A 12,522-nucleotide genomic window follows, 5' to 3' on the forward strand; every position below is an offset into this window, starting at 1 on the left:
CAAATACTAATGAGATGTATGTAAACCTTTGACTTTGCAGTAAATAATAAAAATGCCTTAAAACATTCTCTCACATATTATTCTGGAATTTTGCAAATATTAATAATTATGGTAATCCTAATTAACCTAAAACGGGAAAGGTTTGTTATGATTTCATGTCAGATATTGAGAAAAACATGCTTGTGTGTCTTTTTATACAGTGTATGTAAACTTCTGGTTTCAACTGTATATATATATATTATATTGGATATTGAAGATGAACTGAAAACAGAAGGGCAAATGGTAAGCAGGAAAATAATAATGTTTACATAATGCCAGCAAATGAAGGGAAATTCAGAAAATATGCAGAGCGTTTACCACAGATGGTACTACCTCACGTGCATAGAAAATGCTCCTAGAACACCAAAAGTTGCCATGATAAGCAAAAAACACAGAAGACAGGGGTGTGGGGAGTGAACCCCATGTGCATCGATGTTAAGCAACAGCTTTGTCAGGAACTCCTGGTATTATTTAAGCATTATATTTTTTCCTGTCTACCATTTGCCCTTCTGCTTGCAGTTCATCTCCAATATCAGCTAATCTACTTCATTGTGACCCTTATACCATGCAATGTTACTATTTTTCTTTGGGGTTATTTATATATTAGTTGGACGTGCTACTAATACTAACAGCTTTCTTGCCTCACTAGTGCTCCCTGTGGCATATCCATTTCACCCATATATTTGATGCAATATTCAGGGGTGGTGGTAGTTTATTGTATCATGCTTCCATTTTTTTAGATGTTTTTAATCAGTTGTTTGTCCATGTTACCAATAAAGCTGTATGAATGTTGATTGCATTATATCGGCTGTGCACACTATTTTTGGCAATTAATTGCAATCTTCTCATCTTAGTGTGCACTTTTAATTTATGAGGGCCACATGATGCTGCCAATCCCAAATACAGAATGTGAAGGCTCGCTCACAGGAGTGAATAAATTGGTTGAATGCTATGCGTTAAAAAAATCTGATTGCACTTGTCCCAGTGTCACTCTATGGGGCAGCTCACATCTGTGATAATTTTCACATGGCAATTCGACATGCGAAAACAATCGCAGCATACAAATGTTAGGGCTGGCGGAACGCACCAAATTATAAAATAGTAGGTGCGTTCGCAGCCCGGGGTCCACCGTGCAGAGGTGGTACACTGCTGCTAGGTAATGACGGGAGTATAAAGCGGTGTGGAAAGATCACACGTGGGTTAACGTCACCCAGTGTGAACAGAAGCGAACTCTGTTAACTCACAGAGCCTCACTACCGCTGACATAAATGCCGGAGCCTGTTTAGCTCACAGAGCCCGGCCAAGGAGCGCACAGAAAGCGGTCACAGAAATCTGCCCCAAGGACACGGGGTCAGAGTCCTTCTAGACCTTCTGAGCACGCAGCGCCGCAACTGCGGACGCCGCGATAGACGCTGACTACGGAGTGTAGAGCACGCGCACTGAGGCGTGCCGAGCCACTGGTGGAGACTGATGCCTGTCTCAGACTCTGTCCTACCTACACCTAAGCCTGGGTGCTTAACAGGCTAGGCTGCACAATACATGCATACCAAGGGTAGGGGTTTCTTAATGAGTCATTCACCAGAGACATTCATACATGCATACAGCACTCACTCCTCATAGTCGGATAATGCAGTCTATACTAGCGCATGGCCGAGCGGCCATGTGAACCTTTTATAGTCGCGTGCTTCCGGGGCCTTCCTGGCCTTTCGGATGGACCAATCCGAGCTGGAGAAGGACCTGAGCACGTGACCTTCGGTCTCCAATTGGAGATCACTCCACAGGCATGCTCAGTGGACCGAAAGGAGGACTTAGACCCTAGAAAGACTCGCTGCTGGCCTGCCTGCATTGCTATATGTGGACCAGAGGTGGCAGCAGCCAGCAAGCCCACAGTGCTGGTCTGAGCACAGCACTGGGAACGACGAGTCTGCTGAGCAGGCTCCTCTGCGGCCAAAGGAGAATGGGAGACCGCCGAGTGCAAGTTTCTGGATTCCTGCTGTGCAGTGGCAGGAACCCGACGCCTAACACAAATCTATAGGAATGTGTGAAACGTCGGTGATATCCGATGTTGTTTCCTGCCGGCAGCAGAGGAGATGGAGAAATTAATTTCTCTGTCCCCTCCACAGCTGTGCTGCGAATTGGCGAGAGGTTCAAAGCACTGACACTTGGCTCACACTCACAGACATGGAGCCGAGGGTCATTAGCATATCACATCAGATGTTCAAGAGTATTTTCTTTCTGTGCCCAATATCTATAAATTTTTTCAAAGGAGTTCATGTACAAGACCAAATTTTTCTTTAAAACAAGGTAACATTTCTCTATTTTACTTGGCAGGAGTGGAATATCTAGTGAGTGAAATGATGTCAAATAACACTGTATACAAGCTACCAGATATGGTCGGGAGAGAAAACATAGCATCTGAAGATATGAGTTATGAGTTCACACAGTGAGTAAACAGTTTGGATATACTAGTATATGCATAATGAATAGCATTACAGTGGATGCATTATATAGCTACTCCTCATGGAAGGCTTGTAAGGTGAGGAGCAGGTTATTTTAGTCATCGGAACATTACAGCAAACATGAATCATGGTACGATCAGTACCTTGGTGACTTATCAATAGTTACTGTACATGTAAAGCAGCCTTCTGCTATCAGTGTATAGAGTAGGCTTAGTTCCTGAGCCCGCTCCATGAAGCGTGGCTTCCGGCTTTGTAACATAGCCGACAAATGACAATAAATGATGCATTCTGATCGCATCAGTTTAATCACTGCAATATCAAGCATTTCAAAGTGGCATCTGTCACTTCTGACAAGCATCGGCACTCTGCGAGACATGATCAGTGGGTGCCGATCAGTTCCCATGGCAGTCAAGGGCCTTCTGATGCCTCCCCCCATATCTGCCACTTGAGATCTTCAATGAAAGCCATCTCCTATGAGATCCATCATCAATTTCACAATACAATGCAATACTATAGTATTGAAGTGCACTACATAGATGATTACATGTTCAAGTCACCATAATTAAACATAATAATAGTACTTAAGAAAAATAAAAAAATGTATACATATACACTGTATATAAATAAATACATACCGTTAGATTACACTACAATCACCCTCCTTTTCCCAAACATAAATAGCAAAAATGTAAAAAAAAAAATTTCATACTGTATATGATATTACCGATTGTGTTTTGGCCTGAACTATTAAAGAATAAGAATATTCTTCCCCATAAACATGCATGATTAGCTTGTCAAAGCATGAATGCATCTTCAGTGAGGAGATGGAAATAAGCCACTGCCAGTCTAATTTGGCAGTGGATTATCTCCTGCAAGAATATAGAATCAGGCATGTTGAAACCCACCATGTCTGATCCTGCTTACTCCCAACATCTACTGTCAGGTTTGGTTTGTTATACCCACATCTAATCTATACGGGACCCACTGTCAACTGATCAAGATGATACTAATACTAATAATAATTTAACTAGATAATAAAATTAACCAGTTAACCCTCTTGCTTCTTTGTGTTCTAGGATACGAATGGTAAAGTTTCATCATGGAACTATTTCCTCACAGTGGGTGCCTGAGACTGGAATGCATGTAATAATGGAAAATGGCAAAGCTATTATCAACTCTAACTGGAAACTAGACACCTGGCTAATGTAAGCACTTCAATTGCTGGACATTGACGCCTACATTTTCATAGAATCATAGAATCATAGAATCATAGAATCGTAGAGTTGGAAGAGACCTCCTGGGCCATCTGGTCCAACCCCCTGCTCAAAGCAGGATTCGCTAAATCATCCCAGTCAGATGTCTGTCCAGCCTCTGTTTGAAGACTTCCATTGAAGGAGAACTCACCACTTCTCGTGGCAGCCTGTTCCACTCATTGATCACTCTAACTGTCAAAAAGTTTTTTCTAATATCTAATCTGTGTCTCCTCCCATTCAGTTTCATCCCATTGCTTCTAGTCTTTCCTTGTGCAAATGAGAATAAAGTTGATCCTTCTACAATGTGACAGCCCTTTAGATATTTGTAGACAGCTATTAAGTCTCCTCTCAGTCTTCTCTTTTGCAAACTAAACATTCCCAAATCCTGCAACCTTTCCTCATAAGACAGGGTTTGCAGACCGGTCACCATTCTGGTCGCTCTTTTCTGAACTTGCTCCAGTTTGTTGATGTCTTTTTTAAAATGTGGTGCCCAAAACTGGACACAATATTCCAGATGAGGTCTGACCAAAGAGGAGTAGAGGGAAATAATGACTTCACGTGATCTAGACTGTATGCTTCTGTTAATACATCCTAGAATTGCATTTGCCTTTTTTGCTGCTGCATCACACTGTTGACTCATATTCAGTCTGTGATCTATTAGTATACCCAAGTCTTTTTCAAATGTTCTGTCACTTAGCCCTATTCCTCCCATTCTATATATGCTTTTTTCATTTTTATTGCCCAGATGTAGTACTTTGCATTTCTCCCTGTTAAAAACCATTCTGTTAGTTGCTGCCCACTTCTCCAGTTTATTTAAATCTTTTTGAATCCTCTCTCTCTCTTCTCTAGTATTAGCTATCCCTCCTAGCTTTGTGTCATCAGCAAATTTAATCAGTTTACCCTCAATTCCTTCATCTAAATCGTTGATAAAGATGTTGAACAATACAGGGCCCAGGACAGAGCCCTGTGGTACCCCACTTGAGACATTCTTCCAACTGGATGTGCAGCCATTTACGACCACTCTTTGGGTCCGATCACTAAGCCATTTTAGAGATGAAACCGTGAAAAATAATGATTTTTTTAATTTTAATTTCAGCAAAGATAGTGGATCATCTGTGCTGACCTTAAATGGGTTATCTGTCAACATCATGATGGGGATTCGAAGAATCGATCCAGGTGTGCCATCCATATACCTGCTTGACTGCCAGTCTAGTGTTCAAGATGTTGATATTCAGATGTTGGGTGGAGTAAGGTAATAAACTAGTATGGACTTTCATCTTTTTTCATGCTTACATTATTTCTGTTTAGAACAAAAAAAGAGAACTACTGTATGCAACAGCACTACATAATGCTGTAAGCAATCATTTTGTTTGCGCATACCTGCCAACTTAGAAAGGACATAAGGGTTGCATAGGACATCAGTCACACAGATAAGTGTGACATTCAGGTTGCGAGCTTATCTGCTTTGGCCAAAATAGTAACTAATACCCCATATCTTTTTGCACTTTTTATCATTTTTGCAGGATGCAGCTAGGCCTCTTTATGTTGGCTTGGTTTTTTCTGTGTGATGTATATATATAGTGCTGAGCAGCCCGCCTCCTAATACTATGGGCGTCATTAATAGGCTGTTCAGACACTGTGCACCACACTTATCTGTGTGACTGATGTCCTATGCAAGCCTTTTTCTTGTGCATTTTTCCCACTAGGCAGCCAGACCCTCTTTTGTTTGGTTACTGGCTGTCTTCATCAGTGGTTTGCACCTGTGCTGATCCATAGACCCCAGAAAATTTGTTATGATTTATTTGTCCACGAACAGAATCAAAAAACTTCTGTGCCTTATTTATATGGTTTTGTGCATACTGGAGTACAGTTTTTCTTGTGCTTTTGGACCAGTAGAGGTGTATGGCAAAGATGGAGACATTCAGCATTTATTGCGCGCCTTACTGGGCAAATGGAAACCTTACTGCTTGCTGCCACCAAATCTTGTTACAGATCTTTTGCAGTCACTTTAGGGTTAATATTTACTTGCCTCCTCAGTTTTCCTCTTTCTGCCACTGTACATTTGCTTTGAACTTGCAAAGTATCTTTCCAGCTGTATCTCTTGGAATGTTCAATACCTTTGCTATTGTTTTGTATCTTTTTTTCTTATATTTCCAAAGCAATGATTTCTTTTCTTAACTTTTGGGATCATTCATTGGACAACCCAACAGTAGTGGTGAACTGGAGGCCTTGCACTATTATGAGTGAGTCACCAGAGGAGGAAAAAACAAAAACACAAGCTAAGCCCAGAAAACCGGAGAGGTTGGTAGCTAGCGGATTGCAGACCCCTGATCCTATTCACCACAACTAACAGTAGCCGTGGGGGGTTCCTATGATGCCCTAGACCCCTTGTCACAGCCAGAGGGCTAAATAAGCCTAAAGAAAGAAAGGGGAAATCTAAACTGCCCCAGAGCAGACCCCAAAGCAATAGACAGCCCCCAACATGTATTGTCGGTGAAAACAGATGAAAACACAAACACAGACAGAAAGACAGGCTGAGCAAACGATGGGGCCCAACTAACTAGATAGGACAGGACAGAAAAGATGCTGGCTGCTATCCGCAAAAAACCCTGTCAAAAATAATGTCCATCACGTCTGATAAAAAAGGCCCTGAAGTCACTAGACTTCAAAATCACTATATCAGCACTCAGGTATATTCTGAAGACAGAGCAAAGAGATCAACTGATCAGAGACAAAAATGGAGTTCAGCCCGTCCCAACCAGGGCAGGCTGAAAACAAACACTCAGTAAGCAGACAAAATCTCATGGAAAAATAGCAGAGCAAAAACTTAGCTTTTAGTAGACAGGAACTAAACTGGATGCCAGAGCTCAGAGCAGAAAGGATCACCAGCAACCCAGCAGGGCGTCGGCTGCCTTATATCCACTCAGAAACTCTGGATGTCCAATCACACTCCGCCTGCCCAGATGACAGGTTCTTCCCATCCTGATCAATTTCACTACCTCCTTTCACCAGCAGAGGGAGTTCATCAGACATCAGAGGTGAAGGAGAAAATGAATTCATAACAGTACCTCCCCCTTGAGGGGTCACCGAACCCTCTTCCACGCCACCAGGGCGATCAGGATGGACCCGATGAAAAGCACGAACCAACCTTTCGGCAGAAATATCGGATGCAGAGACCCAAGAATTATCCTCCTGGCCATAATCCTTCCATTTAACCAAATACTGGAGTCTCCGTCTAGCTAGACGAGAATCCAGTATCTTCTCAACCTCATATTCCACATTACCTTCAACCAATACAGGGTCAGGAGGTGCCACCACAGGAACAACTGGCTCAACAAACCTCTTTAACAGAGACTTATGAAACACGTTATGGATCTTGAATGTAGCAGGAAGAGCCAATCGAAAAGAGACTGGATTAAGAATCTCCAAAATCTTGTAAGGTCCAATAAATCTAGGTTTAAACTTTGGAGAATAGATCAGAAATCAGGGGTAACGGATACTGATATTTAACAGTAATTTTGTTGAGGGAACGATAGTCAATACAAGGCCTTAATGAACCATCTTTCTTGGCCACGAAAAAAAAACCAGCACCTAAGGGTGAAGAGGATGGTCTAATATGACCCTTCTCCAACGACTCCTTAATATAGGATCGCATAGCCTCATGCTCAGGTACAGATAAATTGAAAAGTCGACCCTTGGGAAATTTACACCCAGGGCTCAGCTCAATTGCACAGTCATAACTCCTATGAGGAGGCAAAGACGCAGATTCATTCTCACTAAATACATCATAAAAATCAGCCAAATAGTCAGGAACATCATGCGACTGGGGAGAGGTGGAGAAAACAGGAGCATCACTAAGGGCACACCGACAACCCCAACTCACCACAGACAAAGATTTCCAATCCAAAACTGGATTATGGATTTGCAACCAGGGAAACCCCAGAACAATGGTATCATGCAAATTATGCAACACCAAAAATCTGCAATTTTCTTGATGGTCTGGGGCGACCCGCATTACCACCTGGGTCCAAAACTGAGGTTTATTCTTCGCCAAAGGAGTAGCATCAATACCCCTCAAAGGGATAGACGTCCGCAGAGGTGTCATAGGAAACCCACAACGTTTAGCAAAATCCAAGTCCATCGGGTTCAGAGCCGCTCCGGAATCCACAAAGGCCTTAGCGGAAAATGTGGACAAGGAGCAGATCAGAGTAATTGCCAGAAGAAACTTAGGTTGAACACCACCCACAGCAAATGTGTGTGCAAACCGTTTCTCTCGTTTAGGGCAGACAGCAATCATATGAGAGGCATCTCCACAAAAAAAACACAGCTTATTACGCCTTCTGAACTCCTGACGTTGCGCCCTAGACAAAACTCTATCACATTGCATAGGTTCAGACATTTGTTCAACAGGTGGCAACACCTCTCGTGCAGTCTTGCGTTCACACAAACGCCGATCAAACTGAATGGCTAATGACATAGAATCGTCAAGACCAGAGGGAACAGGAAATCCCACCATAGTATCTTTTACGGTTTCTGACAAACCCTTCCGAAAGAGAGCTGCCAAGGCACCATTATTCCAGATAGTAAGGACCGCCCACTTTCGGAATTTTTGACAGTACAACTCTGCAGAATCCTGACCCTGGCTCAATGCCAACAGGGCTTTTTCAGCCTAATCAATAGCATTAGGTTCATCATACAACAACCCCAAGGCTTGAAATAATGCGTTCACATTAGTTAGGATAGGATCATCAGGTTTCAAAGAAAACGCCCAATCCTGGGGATTGCCGCGCAGCAAAGAGATGACAATTTTAACCTGCTGCGCAGAGCTCCCCGATGAGTTAGGCTTCAAGGCAAAAAATAATTTACAATTATTCTTAAAATTCAAAAATTTAGACCGATCCCCAAAAAACACCTTTGGTTCAGCAGCATGTGAATGAGCAAGATAGGCGGAAATTCCCCGCACTTCAGAAGCAAGCTGCTCCACACGATCAGAAAATTGCTTAATCTCCATTGAGAAAAAATTCCCCCTACGGCCTCAAAGAAATAGAGGAAAAAATATACACACAAAAAAAAATTCTGACACCTTTTTTTTTTTTTTTTTTACAATTCCTTCCTGCTATTGAGTACCCTAGAATCTGCGGTATGGCTGGTGATTCTGTTATGAGTGAGTCACCGGAGGAGGAAAAAACAAAAACACAAGCTAAGCCCAGAAAACCGGAGAGGTTGGTAGCTAGCGGATTGCAGACCCCTGATCCTATTCACCACAACTAACAGTAGCCGTGGGGGGTTCCTACAGTGCCTTAGACCCCTCGTCACAGCCGGAGGGCTAAATAAGCCTAAAGAAAGAAAGGGGAAATCTAAACTGCCCCAGAGCAGACCCCAAAGCAATAGACAGCCCCCAACATGTATTGTCGGTGAAAAACAGATGAAAACACAAACACAGACAGAAAGACAGGCTGAGCAAACAATTGGGCCCAACTAACTAGATAGGACAGGACAGAAAAGATGCTGGCTGCAATCCGCAAAAAACCCTGTCAAAAATAATGTCCAACACGTCTGATAAAAAAGGCCCTGAAGTCACTAGACTTCAAAATCACTATATCAGCACTCAGGTATATTCTGAAGACAGAGCAAAGAGATCAACTGATCAGAGACAAAAATGGAGTTCAGCCCGTCCCAACCAGGGCAGGCTGAAAACAAACACTAAGTAAGCAGACAAAATCTCATGGAAAAATAGCAGAGCAAAAACTTAGCTTTTAGTAGACAGGAACTAAACTGGATGCCAGAGCTCAGAGCAGAAAGGATCACCAGCAACCCAGCAGGGCGTCAGCTACCTTATATCCACTCAGAAACTCCGGATGTCCAATCACACTTCGCCTGCCCAGATGACAGGTTCTTCCCATCCTGATCAAGTTCACTACCTCCTTTCACCAGCAGAGGGAGTTCATCAGACATCAGAGGTGAAGGAGAAAATGAACTCATAACATTGCACATTAGGAATTGACTAAGATTCCTCAGAAATACTGTCGGAAGGCAGTCTCTGGCTCTGTTTCATATTTGCAGCAGGTTATATTCAGCAATAGGGGCTCTGCTAGGTAAAAAAGATGCTTGCATTGAAGGGGGTTGAACAATTCTAAGACTGAAATAGTCAGTAGAAGTGGCACTTTATGTTGGATTTGGAGAAGCCACTTTTTATGTTAGTTGCATTGAGCTATTTAAATTGTTCTTCTTTGATTTGTTTATTGCAAACAGTGGAAGGTTTGCTAAATTCTTGAGTCCTTTAGACGCAGTTTAGATAGAGGTAGTTTAGGGTCACTAGTACACCAGACCCTTTTTGGATACTTTCTTATCTCTTAATAGCTACTTGTCTCTGCAAACTCTACTCTTTGTGGTTTTGGTACTATCAACACCAGGGGGACACAGGATATTAGCTTCTGTGGTTGTGGACTCCTTATGGCAAGATCAGTCAGCGACATTTAGTATGGGTATTAAGGTATCAGCTTAGGACTCTATAGAAAACAAGCGATATTATTGAATTCCTTGGTGCACAAAGAAAAATAGCAGGGCTGGCGTTCCAGAGACAGAACATATACACAAAGTGGAGGCAGTCCAGCACTCAGGAGAAAAAGCAATTTCTTCTTTATTTCTTCAAAATACACATGATAGAAAAATTAAAAACAAAGTGAAACAAAACTTACTTTGCTCTTACTCATGGTGTATAACAAACCACACAATGTGACTGTCCTCTTTATCAAACAGAGCACATGAGGAATAGATCCCATAAAGCACTACAGCACTTAAAATCTAATTGCACCCTGACAACACTCAAATTTCTCCCTTTCAAAGAGATAGCGAAACTCGCAATGGAGCAATGTGAGGTTGCTGTCTTGTGCCATACTTTGGCAGTATGATGTCTTCAATTCTTTGGGTGTTGCAAGAATCTTTTTTGATCCCTCACATGGGATCTTGAATACTGCATCATTGTGCAATATTTATTTATCTGACTTGAAATGATCATTTTGCTTGTTTGATCACTAGACAATTATATTTATTTTAGTTTACATTTAATAACATCCATCAATTGTGTATTTAAATTAATTTTCATGCACAGTGCACATTCTATAATTGGAAATATTGATATACTGTACGACATTCATCCCCCTCCCCCTTCTTTTTATAACACTTTTTATGTTCTCCTTTGTGTATTATGTTTATTAATCAGTCAATCTTATTTATTTAAGTAATAAAATGAATCATATAATAATATTGTCTACTTTTTGAAAACATTTTGCTGGATTTACCCCTTTCCGACATCAGGCGTAATAGTACGCTGATGTCGGACTACCTCCCTTTGATGTGGGCTCCGGCACTGAGCCCACTTCTTTCCCAGCACATGCCAGCTCTTTTGAACAGCTAAGGCTAATTTCACACTTGCTTTTTTTTGCAGCGCGTTTTTCCCGCAAAAAAACGCATTGAAAAAACGCATACAAAAGCATACAACTGCTGCGTTTTTTTCAAGCATTTTTATGAGCATGCATGAAAAAAACGCAGCGTTTTTATGCGTTTGTATGCGTTTTTAGTGCGTTTTTACGGCGTTTGCGGTTTTTCCAACATTAGGTGGCCCCTCACACTAACCCAAACCATGACTTTACTAACCCTAACCCTAACCCTAACCCTGACCCTAACCCTAACCCTGACCCTAACCCTTAACCAAACCATACTTAACCCTAACCCAAACCCTAAACCCTAACTAACCCTAACCCTGACCCTAAACCTAACCCTAACCCTGACCCTAACCCTGACCCTAACCCTAACCCTGACCCTAACCCTAACCCTAACCCTGACCCTAACCCTAACCCTAACCCTAACCCTGACCCTAACCCTAACCCTGACCCTAACCCTTAACCAAACCATACTTAACCCTAACCCAAACCCTAAACCCTAACTAACCCTAACCCTGACCCTAAACCTAACCCTAACCCTAACCCTGACCCTAACCCTGACCCTAACCCTAACCCTGACCCTAACCCTAACCCTGACCCTAACCCTTAACCAAACCATACTTAACCCTAACCCAAACCCTAAACCCTAACTAACCCTGACCCTGACCCTAACCCTGACCCTGACCCTAACCCTAACCCTAAACCCCCTTAACTAACCCTAACTCTAACCCAAACCCCTAAATTCCATGGTTAACAAAAAAAAACGCATGTGCAAAAAAACGCATACATAAGCATGCCAATGCGCACATATGCGCACCCATAGACTTATAATGGGTGTCTTGCTGTAAAAAAACGCATTGCGCGCATGCGTTTTTTTGAGGCAAGTCGGACGCCCAAAAAATGCAACAGGATGCATTTTGTGCGCCCGAGCGCATACCGCAAAAAAACGCATGCGCGGAAAAACGCGTACAAACGCATGTGTATGCGCACATAAGCGCATCCCATGCAAAGTATAGGAAAAAAAACGCATGCGCTATTTAGCGCTAAAATACCGCGAAAAAAAACGCAAGTGTGAAACCAGCCTAACATGTGCCCGGAACAGCCATGGGTGGAATAGCGATCCACCCACAGCTATTAACCCGTTAACTCTGACAGTGGCATTAAACATGCGATTACAGCAATCGCGCCGGAAATCCGCCCATTGGGGTCACCGATGGGTCGGCATGACAACCACAGGTTTCGTGCAGACCTCTATGGTTGTCAATGCTGGATTGCTATGAGCTCTGCCTGGTGGTCGACGCTCATAGCAAGTCAGCAATTCTACTACAT

At 42.5% G+C, this 12,522-nt stretch overlaps 1 protein-coding gene across 1 annotated transcript in view; it reads left to right on the top strand.

The window, feature by feature from the left end:
* The window catches only part of LOC141059045 (BPI fold-containing family C protein-like), a 68,559-nt gene that overhangs the window by 15,595 nt on the left and 40,442 nt on the right, over positions 1 to 12,522 (top strand). Inside the window, exons 3-5 of the mRNA XM_073555255.1 lie at positions 2,371 to 2,482; positions 3,575 to 3,703; positions 4,848 to 5,003. Coding sequence (XP_073411356.1) covers positions 2,371 to 2,482; positions 3,575 to 3,703; positions 4,848 to 5,003 — 397 coding nt within the window. The remainder of the gene's footprint in view (positions 1 to 2,370; positions 2,483 to 3,574; positions 3,704 to 4,847; positions 5,004 to 12,522) is intronic.

The sequence above is a fragment of the Dendrobates tinctorius genome, unplaced genomic scaffold (genome assembly GCF_039654945.1).
Source record: "Dendrobates tinctorius isolate UK_male_01 unplaced genomic scaffold, ASM3965494v1 ptg000223l, whole genome shotgun sequence".
NCBI classification, from domain to species: Eukaryota; Metazoa; Chordata; class Amphibia; order Anura; family Dendrobatidae; genus Dendrobates; species Dendrobates tinctorius.